At 42.9% G+C, this 16,276-nt stretch overlaps 1 protein-coding gene across 1 annotated transcript in view; it reads left to right on the forward strand.

Moving 5' to 3' along the window:
• galnt1 (UDP-N-acetyl-alpha-D-galactosamine:polypeptide N-acetylgalactosaminyltransferase 1) overlaps nucleotides 1-16,276 on the forward strand; it is a 296,582-nt gene that overhangs the window by 198,476 nt on the left and 81,830 nt on the right. The window contains exon 5 of the mRNA XM_060900168.1: nucleotides 9,102-9,270. Coding sequence (XP_060756151.1) covers nucleotides 9,102-9,270 — 169 coding nt within the window. The remainder of the gene's footprint in view (nucleotides 1-9,101; nucleotides 9,271-16,276) is intronic.

Raw genomic sequence — 16,276 nt, forward strand, 5'->3', positions numbered from 1 at the left:
GACAAGTCGCCAGGTCATCACAGGGCTGACACATAGACACAGACAACCATTCACACTCTCATTCACACCTACGGTCAATTTAGAGTCACCAGTTAACCTAACCTGCATGTCTTTGGACTGTGGGGGAAACCGGAGCACCTGGAGGAAACCCACGTGGACACGGGGAGAACATGCAGACTCCGCATAGAAAGGCCCTCGCCGGCCACGGGGCTCGAACCCGGACCTTCTTGCTGTGAGGCAGTAGTGCTAACCACTACACCACCGTGCCGCCGGGGTGATTTCAGTCTGGTTTAAAGTCACCCAAAGTGCACTGATAGCCCCTTATTTTAAAGCAGTTTTTTAAACTGCACACACTGCAGTGCCATCTGTATGGGTTCCAGGAGAGCTTGCACTTACGTGCTTGTGTTATGCGCAGTCTGGTGTATCTGAGGCTGCGATTGGACAATTCCTGATGACGCTATCTTTCAAGTTCACATCCGCCATTACTGCACAGATGTGAGTTGATTTGATTTAATTTATTGATTTCCAGGCTAGGGCGGCACGGTGGTGTAGTGGTTAGCGCTGTCGCCTCACAGCAAGAAGGTCTGGGTTCGAGCCCCGTGGCCGGCGAGGGCCTTTCTGTGTGGAGTTTGCATGTTCTCCCCGTGTCCGTGTGGGTTTCCTCCGGGTGCTCCGGTTTCCCCCACAGTCCAAAGACATGCAGGTTAGGTTAACTGGTGACTCTAAATTGACCGTAGGTGTGAATGTGAGTGTGAATGGTTGTCTGTGTCTATGTGTCAGCCCTGTGATGACCTGGCGACTTGTCCAGGGTGTACCCCGCCTTTCGCCCGTAGTCAGCTGGAATAGGCTCCAGCTTGCCTGCGACCCTGTAGAACAGGATAAAGCGGCTAGAGATAATGAGATGAGATGAGATTTCTAGGCTTGTAGTACTCGATTCTGATTCGTGCCCTAATTTTAAGGACTCGTGACTTGACTTGGACTTGAGCATTGATGACTTGGACTCAAACTCGTAAATTGGAGACGAGGACTCGGATTTTTTTCTTTATTTTTTTTGTAGCATGCCATAATAATTTGGCACAAGATATTTATATCTACATTAACTTTTATACTAATTTTGTGCAAGAGATGCGCATTCACCTGTTCATACGTCATGTTCAGGAACAAACTAATGTTAAAAGAGAACTAAAGTCATTTTTAAGCTTGCATTATTTCTTAATTAACGTGTTATTCAATTACGTTTTCGGTTTTAGTAACCTTGTATCGTGACTTGTATCGGCAACTAATTGCAATTAAATATTATACTTATCGACCTATTTGGTTTTCAGCCATGTTGGATTTAGTTTGTTTGGTCCATGGCAGGGGTCGCTTATCCGCGCGATCTTCACGAGACTTGTTCAAGACTTCGAAACGTGAAGTGTCAGCCAGGTGTCAGTGGCACCATTTTGAAAACTGTTTTCCAAACGAAGTATTGCACAAAAACGAGTTTAAATGAGGATTACTGCCTACTTTTTTCAAACTTTCCTGATTGCTATCAAAACAAACAAAACTTCCGGCTTGATTATATCAGCATTCGAAAGAGGGCGCACACGTCTTTTGACAACATTCAGATGTTGGTCACTTTGACTTCCGCTGTACGTTTTACTTCCGTCCTACGATGTCTCGCACAGGTCTCAGCGAATCTCGTTTACGGCCATTGCTTTGATATATGGACTGATGTATTACATAGCGTATTTCAAGCATTCATAACTTGCTATAGCAGTGACAAAATAGCGATCAAAAATGCATTCCTGTATTTAATAAAATGAGTTAAATAGAATTTTGATGATCAATTTGCCTTCAGTTCCCCTTTAATGGCGCTAAAATGCCTGGAGAGAAGCCCCTAGGATTGTCCACTTTGCTGATACAGACTTCTCGTGCAGTGGGAAAAAATGCACTGCTATGTGTTCTATATGTAGAAGAACTATCGAGGAGACGACGTGGACAACCTCGAACTTCAATCTTCATTTGGCAAGACTCCACCCAGAGAAGGAAGTGACACGCTATGTTCATTGCTCTGTTGATAGCGGGGCTTGCTAAGCGATGAACTAGCTAGTGTTAACCCTCTGTCATGTTATTTGCCCTGTTGATAGTGGGCAGGGCTTGCTGAGCGATGAACAAGCTTTTTATCTGTAGCCTATTAACTAAAATGGGGCAGTCGAGCAGTAACGTTAGTCCAACACAGTAGCAGAGATGCTTTCACATAAAGGCAGCAACAGCCACCGTCAAATTGGAGTCTTGTTCTCGGACTCGACTCAATTTTCTTTCATGACTTGGACTTGAACACTGGGGACTCGGACTCGAGGTTTAGTGACTCGACTACAACACTGTCGATTTCCCTGTTTGCTATTTCAAAGTGTTGGCACTAAAGCTCCAGCATAATGATGGAGGACAACACCAAAAACATCTTTTTGATTCAAAAACTATAACTGGGGCTCAGGGTTTTTTGGGGGCAAGCTTAGCATTGCTAACTTGCTGGATGCAGGCTACAGGATTAGCGTTCGGAGACTTATTTATTTACTATATGTTGTTCTTGGGTATTTACTTAGTTTTTTCTCAATACAAAGTCAGGTTCACAGGAGCCTGGGAAAGTCTGCATTCTCGGGTGCATTTTTTTTCCAGTATTTGTGTTTAAAGGAACAGTCCACCGTACTTCCATAATGAAATATGCTCTTATCTGAATTGAGACGAGCTGCTCCGTACCTCTCCGAGCTTTGCGCGACCTCCCAGTCAGTCAGACGCGCTGTCACTCCTGTTAGCAATGTAGCTAGGCTCAGTATGGCCAATGGTATTTTTTGGGGCTGTAGTTAGATGCGACCAAACTATTCCGCGTTTTTCCTGTTTACATAGGTTTATATGACCAGTGACATGAAACAAGTTCAGTTACACAAATTGAAACGTAGCGATTTTCTATGCTATGGAAAGTCCGCACTATAATGACAGGCGTACTAACACCTTCTGCGCGCTTCGGCAGCGCATTGATATCTGAGCTCCGTATCAATGCGCTGCCGAAGCGCGCAGAAGGTGTTAGTACGCCTGTCATTATAGTGCGGACTTTCCATAGCATAGAAAATCGCTACGTTTCAATTTGTGTAACTGAACTTGTTTCATATCACTGGTCATATAAACCTATATAAACAGGAAAAACGCGGAAGAGTTTGGTCGCATCTAACTACAGCCCCAAAAAATACCATTGGCCATGCTGAGCCTAGCTACATTGCTAACAGGAGTGACAGTGCGTCTGACTGACTGGGAGGTCGCGCAAAGCTCGGAGAGGTACGGAGCAGCTCGTCTCAATTCAGATAAGAGCATATTTCATTATGGAAGTACGGTGGGCTGTTCCTTTAAAGTGTAATTTTGCAAATATCAGTCCAGTCTTGTTAATATACCAATAATATATCCTTTAAGTAAGGGATCATGTCTAGCAAGCCGGTCTTCATCATGAAATAAACCCTGGCAAGGTGATCAGGACCCCGATTACTAAAGAAATCAGCAATTTGCAAAATGCTGATTTTAAAAATGATTTTATTGCTTTCTGAGGATTCAGATGAGCCGTGTATACAACGTGGTATTTGAATCTGAACTGCGCCCCTTTCAAAAATTTTATCACCAGCTGCCACTGACCTCAAAACATAAACAAACCAGTCAGCTGTTCATGATGAACATAGTCTTTCATTGTCCTGCGAGTTGCATTTCTGATGCTCATTTGTCCTCATAATAACTCTTACACAAATGTTTTGTTGTGTCCCATGGGATCCCGAGACGCGCCAACAGTTTCAACCCGATGCACTGTGAACCCTTCTAGCAGGCTTTCTGGCAAAGAAATACAAATGCACCTACTGTTAATATCTGTATTTGTACTGGTTTAGAATACATTATTTGTTCATTCTAATTCATGTATTTGTATTCGGTTATATCCTTAACGCGCACACAGACCAAAGAGAGTCACAACGACGACAAACAGTTCAGCCTGAATCTCTCTGTGGTCCTAACTTGCATATGGAAGATGGGATTTATTTGTTCAGTATGCTTTGCTGAAATTTCTTGTTTCCTCAACCATGTTTTTGTGACGTTGGTATTGAAGTAAAATACTTTACATCGCATCGCTCTTGTGGAGGGCAGCCCCATATGGACAGTTGGGGGTCGTGCCTGGAGGACGCTCTGGACTCTTGCAGTGGTGCTTTTGTTGCTGGGGACTGCAGTTGATTTGCCGACTTTAGGGCTGCGGCCGACTTGCCGACTTTAGGGCTGCGGCCGACTTGCCGACTTTAGGGCTGCGGCCGACTTGGCGACTTTAGGGCTGCGGCCGACTTGGCGACTTTAGGGCTGCGGCCGACTTGGCGACTTTAGGGCTGCGGCCGACTTGGCGACTTTAGGGCTGCGGCCGACTTGGCGACTTTAGGGCTGCGGCCGACTTGGCGACTTTAGGGCTGCGGCCGACTTGGCGACTTTAGGGCTGCGGCCGACTTGGCGACTTTAGGGCTGCGGCCGACTTGCCGACTTTAGGGCTGCGGCCGACTTGCCGACTTTAGGGCTGCGGCCGACTTTAGGGCTGCGGCCGACTTGGCGACTTTAGGGCTGCGGCCGACTTGGCGACTTTAGGGCTGCGGCCGACTTGGCGACTTTAGGGCTGCGGCCGACTTGGCGACTTTAGGGCTGCGGCCGACTTGAGGGCTGCGGTTGTCATGAACGGTTTTGCACTCGGGTTTCTGTCGGTGGGGGGTTTATAGCATCAACGAAGCTGACTTTATGTTCGGACTGTTAATATTATAGTCATGTTGTCTGTTGCTGCCCAAATGAGGATGGGTTCCCTTTTGAGTCTGGTTCTTCTCGAGGTTTCTTCCTCATGTCGTCTGAGGGAGTTTTTCCTTGCCACCGTTGCCACAGGCTTGCTCATTGGGGATAGACTAGGGATAAAATTAGCTCATATTTTAAGTCGTTCAAATTCTGTAAAGCTGCTTTGCGACAATGTTTATTGTTAAAAGCGCTATACAAATAAACTTGACTTGACTTTAGTACACAATGCTTTTATTAAGCACACACAGCGTAAAGACACTCTAGGATTAAAGCAGCGGAGACATTAACATGCTAAAGATAACATAATCTCTTTGCCAGTGCTGAAAATCTGACCTTAATCTCACTAAAGCATTCATTTGGCTTTAAGTAATCATGAAAGCTCAGTACCTGATCTCACACACGCGCGTGCACACGCACACATCTTTAAGAGAGACTGGTCTTTAGGAGATTTATAGATTATAGACAGATGGATTATTAGTCATGGTACCAGCCCAAGTCGGAAATCATTTAGCCAGCGATCTGTGCATTTGGCCGTCTTGTTCAAGTGAAGCTATCTCATAAATTATTGAGTGAGAAAGGATATTTTCGGCTTATTCAGTATTCTGGATCTTTACTCAAGTTTTCTAAACATGACACGTTTTCCAGCATTTTCCTTTTTCGGCTTTGAAATATTTTGGCACGGCCCACGCTACGACACACACAGCGATCTCTGCATGAAGACTTTGCCGCCTCACTTTTTAACACACAACTCGAGTAAAGAGAGCCGACTTCACCGCTGCAGTTCTACATATCAGGTGATATTCTACAGGCTGCAGTTCTAGTCAAATTTTATTTATTTATTGCCCATGAACAACCTCATCACAGCGCAGAGCCTTGTGATGATGAATAACAGCGAAGCCTCATTTGCCCTGCAGGCAGCCTGACTGGAGTCTGATCCACACACGCACAACATAATATCTCAAAGTTTTCCACTTCCTAACCTTGACGGAGGTGTCCGCAGTCGACCTGATATACACATCCCATCATACAACTCATGCATTATGCATTATTAGTGCATTTGTGGAATTAGCTACAGCAAATATTTGCATCTGCTCAGGACAAAATGAACTGCAGAAGTACATATAGTGGTGTGTTACCAATTAACAGAGTGATGTCAGGTTAAAGGCTTTAATCATCCTTTCCGAAGGTGATATGAGTAAGGAATAGACGTGTTTTAGGCAAACTGCAGTATAGAACTGAAGCTCTTTACTGTTGAAGCTTTTAGTCATTTCTTGTTAAATATATTTCTGCATCATGATGCATTGTTGTTCATATCTCACACAGAGGTTTTCAGCAGTAAACCAGCATGAAATCTGTAAATATTTTGTTTGTATAGGTTGATTAAAATACAAAAGGGTGGGTTCTGACTTGTACAGTACTGTAGGTTTGGTTAACTTGTATATAACAGTAACACTGAAAGGGAGGAAAATGTAAAAATAAATCCTATAAAGATGTTAAACAGCAGAAATGATTCGTTGTTTATTATTTTTTAAAAGTATTTTCAGAAATATATAAAAGATATCATGATTCCAACAATCTCTTGGAAAAGTGTATTGCGATATAATCAGTGTTGTAGTCGAGTCACTTAAACCTAGAGTCCGAGACCAGTCTCGAGTCCCGTGTACAAGTCTGCGTCAAGTCCAAGTCATTAAAGAAAATTCCAAGTCGAGTCCGCTGCCGAGTCGAGTCTGCTACTGACCCAAGTTGAGTCGAGTTCACTACTGATCTGACCCGAGTCGAGTCAAATCCGCTGCCGATCCAAGTGGAGTCTGCTACTGACCTGAGCCGAGCAGAGTCGAGCCCGCTACTGACCCAAGTTGAGTCAAGTCCACTACTGATCTGACCCAAGCTGAGTCAAGTCTGCTGCCGATCCGAGTCGAGTCCACTACTGACCCAAGTTGAGTCGAGTCCACTACTGATCTGACCCGAGCCGAGTCAAATCTGCTGCCGATCCGAGTGGAGTCTGCTACTGACCTGAGCCGATCTGAGTCGAGCCCGCTACTGACCCAAGTTGAGTCAAGTCCACTACTGATCTGACCCAAGCCGAGTCAAGTCTGCTGCCGATCCGAGTCGAGTCCGCTACTGACCCAAGTTGAGTCGAGTCCACTACTGATCTGACCCGAACCGAGTCGAGTCCACTGCCGATCCGAGTCGAGTCCGCTACTGACCTGATCCGAGTCGAGTCCGCTACTGACCTGATCCGAGTCGAGTCCGCTACTGATCCGAGTCGAGTCCGACACAAGCCCTGCTATCAACAGGGCAAATAACATGAAAGAGGGTTAACACTAACTAGTTCATTGCTCAGCAAGCCCCGCTATCAACAGAGCAATGAACATAGCGTGTCACTTCCTTCTCTGGGTGGAGTCTTACCAAATGATAATTGAAGTTCGAGTTTGTTCACATCGTCTCCTCGATAGTTCTTCTACATATGGAACACACAGCAGTGCATTTTTTTCCCCACTGCACGAGAAGTCTGTATAAGCAAAGCGGACAATCCTAGGGGCTTCTCTCCAGGCATTTTAGCGCCATTAACGTTATCAAGTCCAAGTCAAGTCACGAGCCCTTAAAATTGGGGCACGAGTCGAACCTGAGTTCGAGACCTGGATTCGAGTACTACAAGCCTGGATATAATGTATCATGATATTTGTATAATATCTGTGGTTTACACCTCAGCTGGTATTATCAGCCGTGACTGCTCAGCTAAAATTCACAGCTGTCCACTGACACAAAATTCCTGATAAGATGCAACAACAGAGCCCCTTAAGGGTTACGGTGTGGATTTATTTATTTGTTTGTTTATCTGACCAAAAAATATTGCATTACCTTGCAATATATATATATATTTTTTTATTGTTTCCTCGCAGTACTTTTCCTTAGCACGCAATTCTTTTGCGCTATCTCAACGCTTTTCCTTACCTTGCAATACTTGTCCGTTACCTTGCGATTCTTTTCCTTTACTACATAATACTTTTCCTTACCTCACCATACTTTTGTGTTTCCTTACATTACTTAAAGTTAGGGTTAACGCAAAAGTATCATGAAGGATCATAAAATTAGCTAAAAAAATCCTCTCCATGACCCTTATGGGGCTCTGTACTAATCAGATTTGAGAATTAAAAAAATAAAAAGGAAAATTTATGAATATCTGCGAAAACACTTCCCTTTCGGCGTTGTAGTTAGTCACTTGTCTGATTAGCTGTAGTCTGGCTAACGCGACTTCAAAGCTCTGCGAGCATTTGGTCTGGCAAAGATATTAAGCCCAACCGTTTCCCAAAGCGCGTGGTTGACCCGCCTCCCTGAAATGCCTCAGTTTGCTACTGGTCGAAGCCAGAAAAGGCTGTGACGAAGCTTAAACCAATCCCATCACTCTTTCCTCTGACGTATGCGACGCGACGGGGCTAACTGGTAGATTAAACTCTTACCGAAGCCGGTCGGGAGCAAGGCGAAAACGTCCTTCCTTTCAATAAATACCTCCAGGGCTGCTCTTTGCTCCGTTTTCAATGAGAACTTGCTCCATGTTCGTAATGTTTCTAGTGAATGAAGCGCTTCCGGCATAGATTCTGTAAACAATCTATGGCTTCCGGTCGCAGTTCTACTACGTCAGTGCCTTGAACACGCCTCTACCCAGGGCCGTTGGAGATGCTCAAAGTTGATTGGCTCCCGATTTTTCGGGAGCTTGGAAGAGCTGTAGATAGCTTGCCTTGCCAGACTAAGCTCGCAACAGGCCCTCGTGTTGCGTCACACTTAGGATGGGCGGGCCCAGGCTAGATTAGCTGTCCTTGGTGAAATAATTTGCATAAATGCATGTGATTGGATGAACAGCAGCTCATCTGCTACAGGAGCTGCAACTGGGTCATGTTTATAAAACTGGACTCTCTAAACTATGGCCAGATTTTATTTATTTATTTACTTACTTATCAATTTTGTTTAGAAGCTTTTCTGCATTTTTTTTGTTTGTTTGTTTGTTTGTTTTATCCTCTGAATTTTTGGTCCGGTCCACTGAAATCCTTTAGTGGGTCTCCATCTCAACCACGATCTGAAATTTACCAACTCGTGTTCCAGGCTATAACAAAACTAAACACGCACTTATAGTGCACATGCTCTGTTAGACTGCCATCACTGTAACCCGTGTAACCTCCAGATCTGTGAGCTGGAGACAATCGAGTTAGACAAAGCGAGTGCGTTTAAATGGACAGTAACAATCTGATTTGCTATTTGGTTTCTTCCAGAGGTGGTCCCAAGGCCTCATGAAGGTCCTGGTGAAATGGGGAAGCCGGTGGTGATTCCCAAAGAGCAGCAGGAGAAGATGAAGGAGATGTTTAAGATCAACCAGTTCAACCTGATGGCCAGCGAGATGATCGCACTCAACCGTTCACTGCCCGACGTTCGGCTTGAAGGGTACGTGAATGTGTGTGTGTGTGTGTGTGTGTGTGTGTGTGTGTGTGTGTGTGTAGCACCAGTGATGTATTGATCGTATCGGCACTTTTGATTGACTTTGCTGTGTGAGCATGGACCATAACTTCAGCCTGATGGGACTCTGTATTGTCTGAGGTCTCTAGTGTGATTGAAAGCTGTGTGTGCATCCATGTGGATCGGCATATGTGTGAGTGGGGGGTGGGGGGCAAGGTATAAAAAATATCCCCACAAGGATTGGAAAATCTGACACTTTTGCCCTTGTGGTTATTTTTGCTGGTGCCCACAAATGCATTAAGTGCGTTTTTTTTTTTTTAAATAAAAACTGCACAATTTGTTTCTTTTATGTTGCTTTTTAATTACTGAGGTTATGGTCGGGGTTAGATTTCGGTGTAGCGTAGAATTAATTCGTGACAATAATTGTTGATGGAAGGTCCTCATAAGGAGAATAGTGTGTATATATATGTGTGTGGGTGTGTGTGTGGGTGTGTGTGTGGCAGGTGTAGCAAGCGGAATGCAAACACTGATCCATGAAATGTGTTTACTTTTTCTCCCACTACTTAATTACCAGACAGCTTTTCCATCCCTTCCGTCTCATTTGGGGGGAAAAAAAAAACCTTCCAATAGAAATGACACATTCAATTAAAAGATAAGAGTGTGCCAATTACAAAGTTACAGCCTGCATTTACCATCAAACTTCCTCGTTCTGCCTCCTTCTCTCTGTGTCATTCAGATAAGCCAGTGATAAAAACATTGTGTGCCTGTTTAGATCCACTCGGGTAAAATGCAGAGTGTAGGTGTGAATCTGATATGCCCTTTATTTCAGTGTGAACTTTCTGGCCTGGTTTTGGCAGCACTGAATACCAATTTGGCTCAAGTGCAGTCTCTGTGCTTAATGTGCCAACCATCAATCAGTTCAGACCTCTCAGAAGCAAAGCCAACCTGTTGGCACAGGTTAGTCTCTCTCTCTCTCTCTCGATCTCTCTGTGTGTGCGTGAGATGTTGTAGGTTTCTCCCTGGCATCTGTGTGTATGCGACTTGGGCTTGGCATGATTCCCGGCTGTGGATTCTGACTGATATTTAAACATCGCTGATCTGCATGCAGGTGGCAAATACTGCCTTTGAGCACAGCTGAGGAGAGAAGGTCAAACGATTGTGTTTGCTTATGTAAAGCGGAGGTGCTGGCATCTCCACTTTAGCCGTAGTGTTTATGAATTTTGACCCCGTGCTTCGGTGATACAGGAGACACCTGAAAGACATTTTTTCCTGCTTTCACAGGTGAAACAAACTTGAATAAAAATGACCTGGTGGAAACTCCATTTCGGGGCAGGATATGAAAGGTGCATTTATTTCTGGTAGCGGTTACGGTCACTTCGTCTCGCTGACTCTACGTGGGTGAACTTTGTCTTGTGAGTTTTTGAGCCAATAGAAAACAGGTGGGTGGGACTGTGGTGCTTATTATTAAGTAGCTGTCGAAATGGACTTTTTTCTGTTTTCTTCCTGTTGCTTGGAGGGCGTCTGAAAAAAACACCAAACAAGCTGCATCATAAAGGATCCCATTCATCCCTCTCATGGCATGTTCACATTCGTGCAGTTTGGGAAAAGATGCAGAAGCATCAGATCAAGGACGACTCGGCTGTTAAATGGTTTCTTTCCCGCAGCAATCAGACTGCTAAATCCGAGAACGTGAACTACATACAAGAGGCTGTTCTTCTAAAACCAAATTTTATTAAACCACTTTTTTATAATATTTTACAAGCATCTAGTTTATCTATTACTGCTCTTATTAGCTTTTTTTAATTTTTAGTAAAATTTAGGGGTTTTTTTAATTTTTTTTAATTATTAGTGCTCTGATTTATATATATTATTTACCAGCTTAAGGTCGGTCTGTATCGTGAAATACCGTGACCAAGGTCTTGAAAATATTGACTGAGGCCTCTGGGCGTGTGTGTGTGTGTATGTATGTATGTATGTATGTATGTATGTATGTATGTATGTATGTATGTATGTATATATATATACACACACACACACACACACACACACACACACACACACATATGTGTGTGTGTGTATGTATATGTGTGTGTATGTGTATATATATATATATATATATATATATATATATATATACACACACACACACACACACACATATATATATATACACACACACATACATACACACACACATACATATATATATATATATATATATATATATATATATATATAAATGAAATATTGTACAAAAATGAGTTTAAATGACGATTACTGCCTACTTTTTTTTTTTCAAACTTTCCTGATTGCTATCAAAACAAACAAAACTTCCAGCTTGATTACATCAGCATTCGAAAGAGGGCGTGCGCGTCCTTTGACAACGTTGTCAGATGTCGGTCACTTTGATTTCCACTGTACGTTTTACTTCCGTCCTCCGATGTCTTGCACAGGTCTCAACGAATCTCGTTTACGGCCATTGCTTTGACATATGGACTGATATATTACATAGCGTATTTCAAACACTCATAACTTGCTATAGCAGTGACAAAATGGCTATCAAAAATGCATTCCTGTATTTAATAAAATGAGATATAGAATTTTGATAATAAAAAAATTGCCTTCACTTCTCCTTTAATATAACTATGAAATACTTTAGGTTACTTTATTCATATATTTATATAGGAACTGTAAAAAAAAAATCAGTTAAAACTAAACGCATTTTGTACATTTATTTATGCCATTAATTTGTGTACAACTGAAACTGCTGAGCCACTGCAACTCTGTTCAACTTTGCTTGAGTCAGCTGATTGTTGGGATTTGTGGTGTTTCAAGCGTGGGTTGTCAACAGTGTGTGGAGGTGCAGTGTATCCCCTGCTGGACAAACTATGCAATGACGACGCTCATAGCATGAATGACGATCCATCTTCTATCTCTCCATCACTGATTTATCGACAGTTAGCCCATATCAGCCAGTAATATCGGCATTCTGATTTATCTTCTGATCTGTAGGTCTGCGTGCTACAAAGAAATGATTCTGGCCGAATCAGATGGTGGAATGTGTATTTAGTTCTTGTTTTATTATTATTATTATTATAGAACTGGGTGGATTATACTATCCAGAAGCCAACCAAACAGCCGTCCCCAAATTTTGGCCTTATTTAAAATAAGTTTGAATTTGTATCTCCAGCCTAAAAACAAAGTCTAAAGTCCTTCCCTTGCCATGGGCACATTGGGTGGCGCCGATCTCCGTTTCTGTAGCCCTCGGGCTCTCACCTATTACATAGCTAGGGTTACAGTGGGGGGCCAGTCCTCTGGTAACCACGAGAGTTTGACTTCCCACACATCTGTATTGCAGCCTACCTTGCCAGACGGTAGTAGGTACCATTTTTATGATGGTCTTTGGTACGACCCAACCGCAAGTAGAACTTGCGATCTCACAATCGAGAGGTGGACACGCTAAGGCCAAACAAAAAAAAATTGTTTGTTTCCTGTTACATGCCTTGAAAAATTAGGGTAGGTTGGTAGGGATTTTTTTGTTTTTGGAAAAAATGTTTCCATGGCTATTACCACTCTTTTTTTTTTTTCCCCTCCATATTCCCAATAAAATATCCACCCACACAGCACTCTGTTTGAATGCATGTTTGCAGGTATTCTGTTTTCAGAAATAAATACTAAAGACCACTTTTCAAACATGTATTTTGACCCATACACACACTTCTCACACTGAACATGTGCATTGAACTGTAAAGATCAGCTGTTCAATGTCTACTTCCTATACGGCCTGTAGCAAATGTCTTTTATGCCTTTTTGAAGACACTCGTCACATGCTTCAATAACCGTTTTAAATCTTTTTCTCAGATCAGGTTTAACCCAGACAGAGTCTTTAAGACAATATGGACAAATGTTTGTTCTTCCGAATCCACTGCTATAGTAGGCTATTTCAACAGGATCTGCACAGTTGAGAGGCATTCTGACACCACAAACTGAGGCAAGAAAGTGTTCAGGGGGTATTACTGGCGCCCCCGCACGAGTCCTCAAACTCTGACAGCAACACAGTGAGTGCTGTTTGTTGTCGGTGTGTCAACCGATGCTTCACGTAGATTATTTCTGTATTTACTCTAGAACTACTGGTACAAGCTAACAAATCTTTAATGTCTTTAAATGTCTCTTTTTCTAGCGACATAATTTGTCTAAGACTGGGCTTGCGATGTGCAAGACACGCGTCTTTCAGCACACAAACCACCGCCATTTTCGTTGCTTCCTGTTAGAGGTAGTCACGCGTATGCGTACAATCGGCTGTTTATGATGCGAGAGACACTCGCGCTATGCATAACGTACGGACGTTAGTCTATGACCAGGGACAACCACGCTGTGTGCATCGCATGAACGCTTTGTAGACTGAGAGGGGGTCGGAGTCATGGGGGGTCGGAAACAAAGCATTTTTTTTTTTGGCTTAACCACTAGGCCAACTCGTGGTCAATATATAACTGTTATCTCCAGCATCAGTTATATACTGTTAGTGTGGATGTGGGAAACTAGAGCTTTTTAAAAACATTGCTGTCTGTCACCCTGTGATTGTCCTGATTTGTTGTGGCTCCAAGACATCCAGAATACTCCATCTAACGTTTTTTTTTTTTCCTCGTTGCAATCTGCTTTCGTCATTATTTTATTTTATTTTTAAATCGGACAGTACAAATGCAGCATTCTTCTGTGCAACTGCATAGAGCTGCTGTACAACTGACTCCTGTGTGACTATGCAGAGTGTCTTAGCCTCTACACCAGGCATCACCAAATGGCGGACCTCGGTCCGGATCCGGACCCAGTGATGGTTCTGTCCGGACCCGTGACCAATGGTAAATTCACGAGATTAAGTAATTTTCATGGAGCATTATTTTGGACAGTCGTGGCTATTGACAGCGGGCGCTGCTACTCCAGTTAATACTACTCCAGTTAATACGACAACAGCTTCACTCAGTTGAGCCAATAAAATCGTTAGTTTACCCAGCGCACCACAGCACAGCAGCAAGCAGAGAGGAAGAGAGTTAAAGTGCCATTCCACCATTGGATGTATTCTTTGGCATAAAATACAATATATTTTGACAACATATATAAACGGTATCACTAGACAGAGAAATCTTTTAGCTTCAAAATGATATATCAAACATACTTTTTTGACAACGAAAAGTATATTAATTTTGCGACCAAAGTCACCTACCCTTTTAATTTCCGCGCGGGATGTCATCGGCAGGTTCCCCTTCTTGTGTACCACGTGACGCGTGACGTGGCACATATTATCAGCAATGGCGGATAGAACGCGATAAAAATAATACCAATAAATCTAGCTAATACCAATAAATCTAGCTAACTGAAAGATTAACTCAAAATTTTTCGCAATTTTTTTGGCCCCCATATACGAGGAGAAATGACTCTCTCACTTTGGGGGTTTCCTGGTCTAAAAATAGACCGACACGTGGTACACAAGAAGGGGAACCTGCTGATGACATCACGTTTCACTACCGCGTGGAAATTAAAAGGGTAGGTGACTTTGGTCGCAAAATTAATATACTTGTCGTTGTCAAAAAATTATGTTTGATATATCATTTTGAAGCTAAAAGATTTCTCTGTCTCGTCATGTCATAAAATATATTGTATTTTATGCCAAAGAATACATCCAATGGTGGAATGGCACTTTAAGTTCAGAGACAACCGACCGAGACAACATGGCTTGCTCTAAAAGGCGGCGGAAAGTAGACAAGGAAAATCATTGTTTTAAAGATGAATGGATGGAGAAATATATGTTCATTGTTCCGGCGAGCAGTTCAAAACCAGTGTGCCTCATATGCTCGGAAAACGTGGCATTAATTAAAAGCGGCAACGTGAAGCACCACTACGAAACGAAGCACAGCTCTTTTGAGCAAAGTTATCCCCTGAAGTCCGAGCTGAGGGCCGCAAAATAACCCAACTGCAAGCACAGTATGACAGGTCTACCCGACTCATCACACATACATTTACAGCCCAGCAACGTGCAAACGAATGTTCCTTAAAAGTAGCGTAGATTTTGGGGCAACATAAAAAAACATTTAGTGATGGGACAGTTGTGAAGGAGTGCTTAAACGCCGTTGCTGAGACATTGATCTGCAAGGAAATGCTGCATTAAGAGAGCATTTTGAGACAACTGACCCTGCTACTTTCTGGTTACAGACTGTTTCTGAGAGTGTGTTCCCTGGTCTAACCAAAGTAGCACTGCACACCTTGACTATGTTTGGATTGACTTACAGCTGTGAGTCAGCTTTTTCCACTATGAACATTGTCAAAACCGAGTACCGTTCTAGGCTCAACAATGAACACCTACATATCTGCATGAGAATGGCACTAACTCCATTCCAACCAAGATTTAAATTACTAGCAGGTCAGCCACATGCCCATTTTTCTCATTAAGAAAAGTAAAAGAAGAATTAAAAGAGAAAAGTTCAAAGAAAAATGTTCTGTTTGCATTCCCCCCCCCCAAAAAAGCCACTTGTTTTCTGAAAAGGTGGACTTTTTGTTTTCTTGAAAAGTAGGCCCTCATTTTTTAGGCTGGGACCTCCTTATTTTAAGAACAAAGAAGAGAAAATGTTAAGTAAACGCTCTGTTTGCACTTTTTAGTTAATGTTTTCTGAGTTGACTTTTTTATTGAAGTGTAGGCCTTCAATTCTTCAGGTTGGGACGTCTTGAATTTAAGAGAAAAAGGAGTTATTCCACTCTGTTTGCACTTTTTTTATTTATTTTATTCTGAGGTTTCTGTTTTCTTTAATCTGAAATAAAGGCCTTGAATTTATTTTCCTGGGACTACTTTTATTTATGGTAAAAGAGATAGTTGTGGGTGGCACGGTGGTGTAATGGTTAGCGCTGTCGCCTCACAGCAAGAAGGTCCGGGTTCGAGCCCCGTGGCCGGCGAGGGCCTTTCTGTGTGGAGTTTGCATGTTCTCCCCGTGTCCGTGTGGGTTTCCTC

This window comes from Neoarius graeffei, chromosome 19, assembly GCF_027579695.1.
Source record: "Neoarius graeffei isolate fNeoGra1 chromosome 19, fNeoGra1.pri, whole genome shotgun sequence".
NCBI lineage: Eukaryota > Metazoa > Chordata > Actinopteri > Siluriformes > Ariidae > Neoarius > Neoarius graeffei.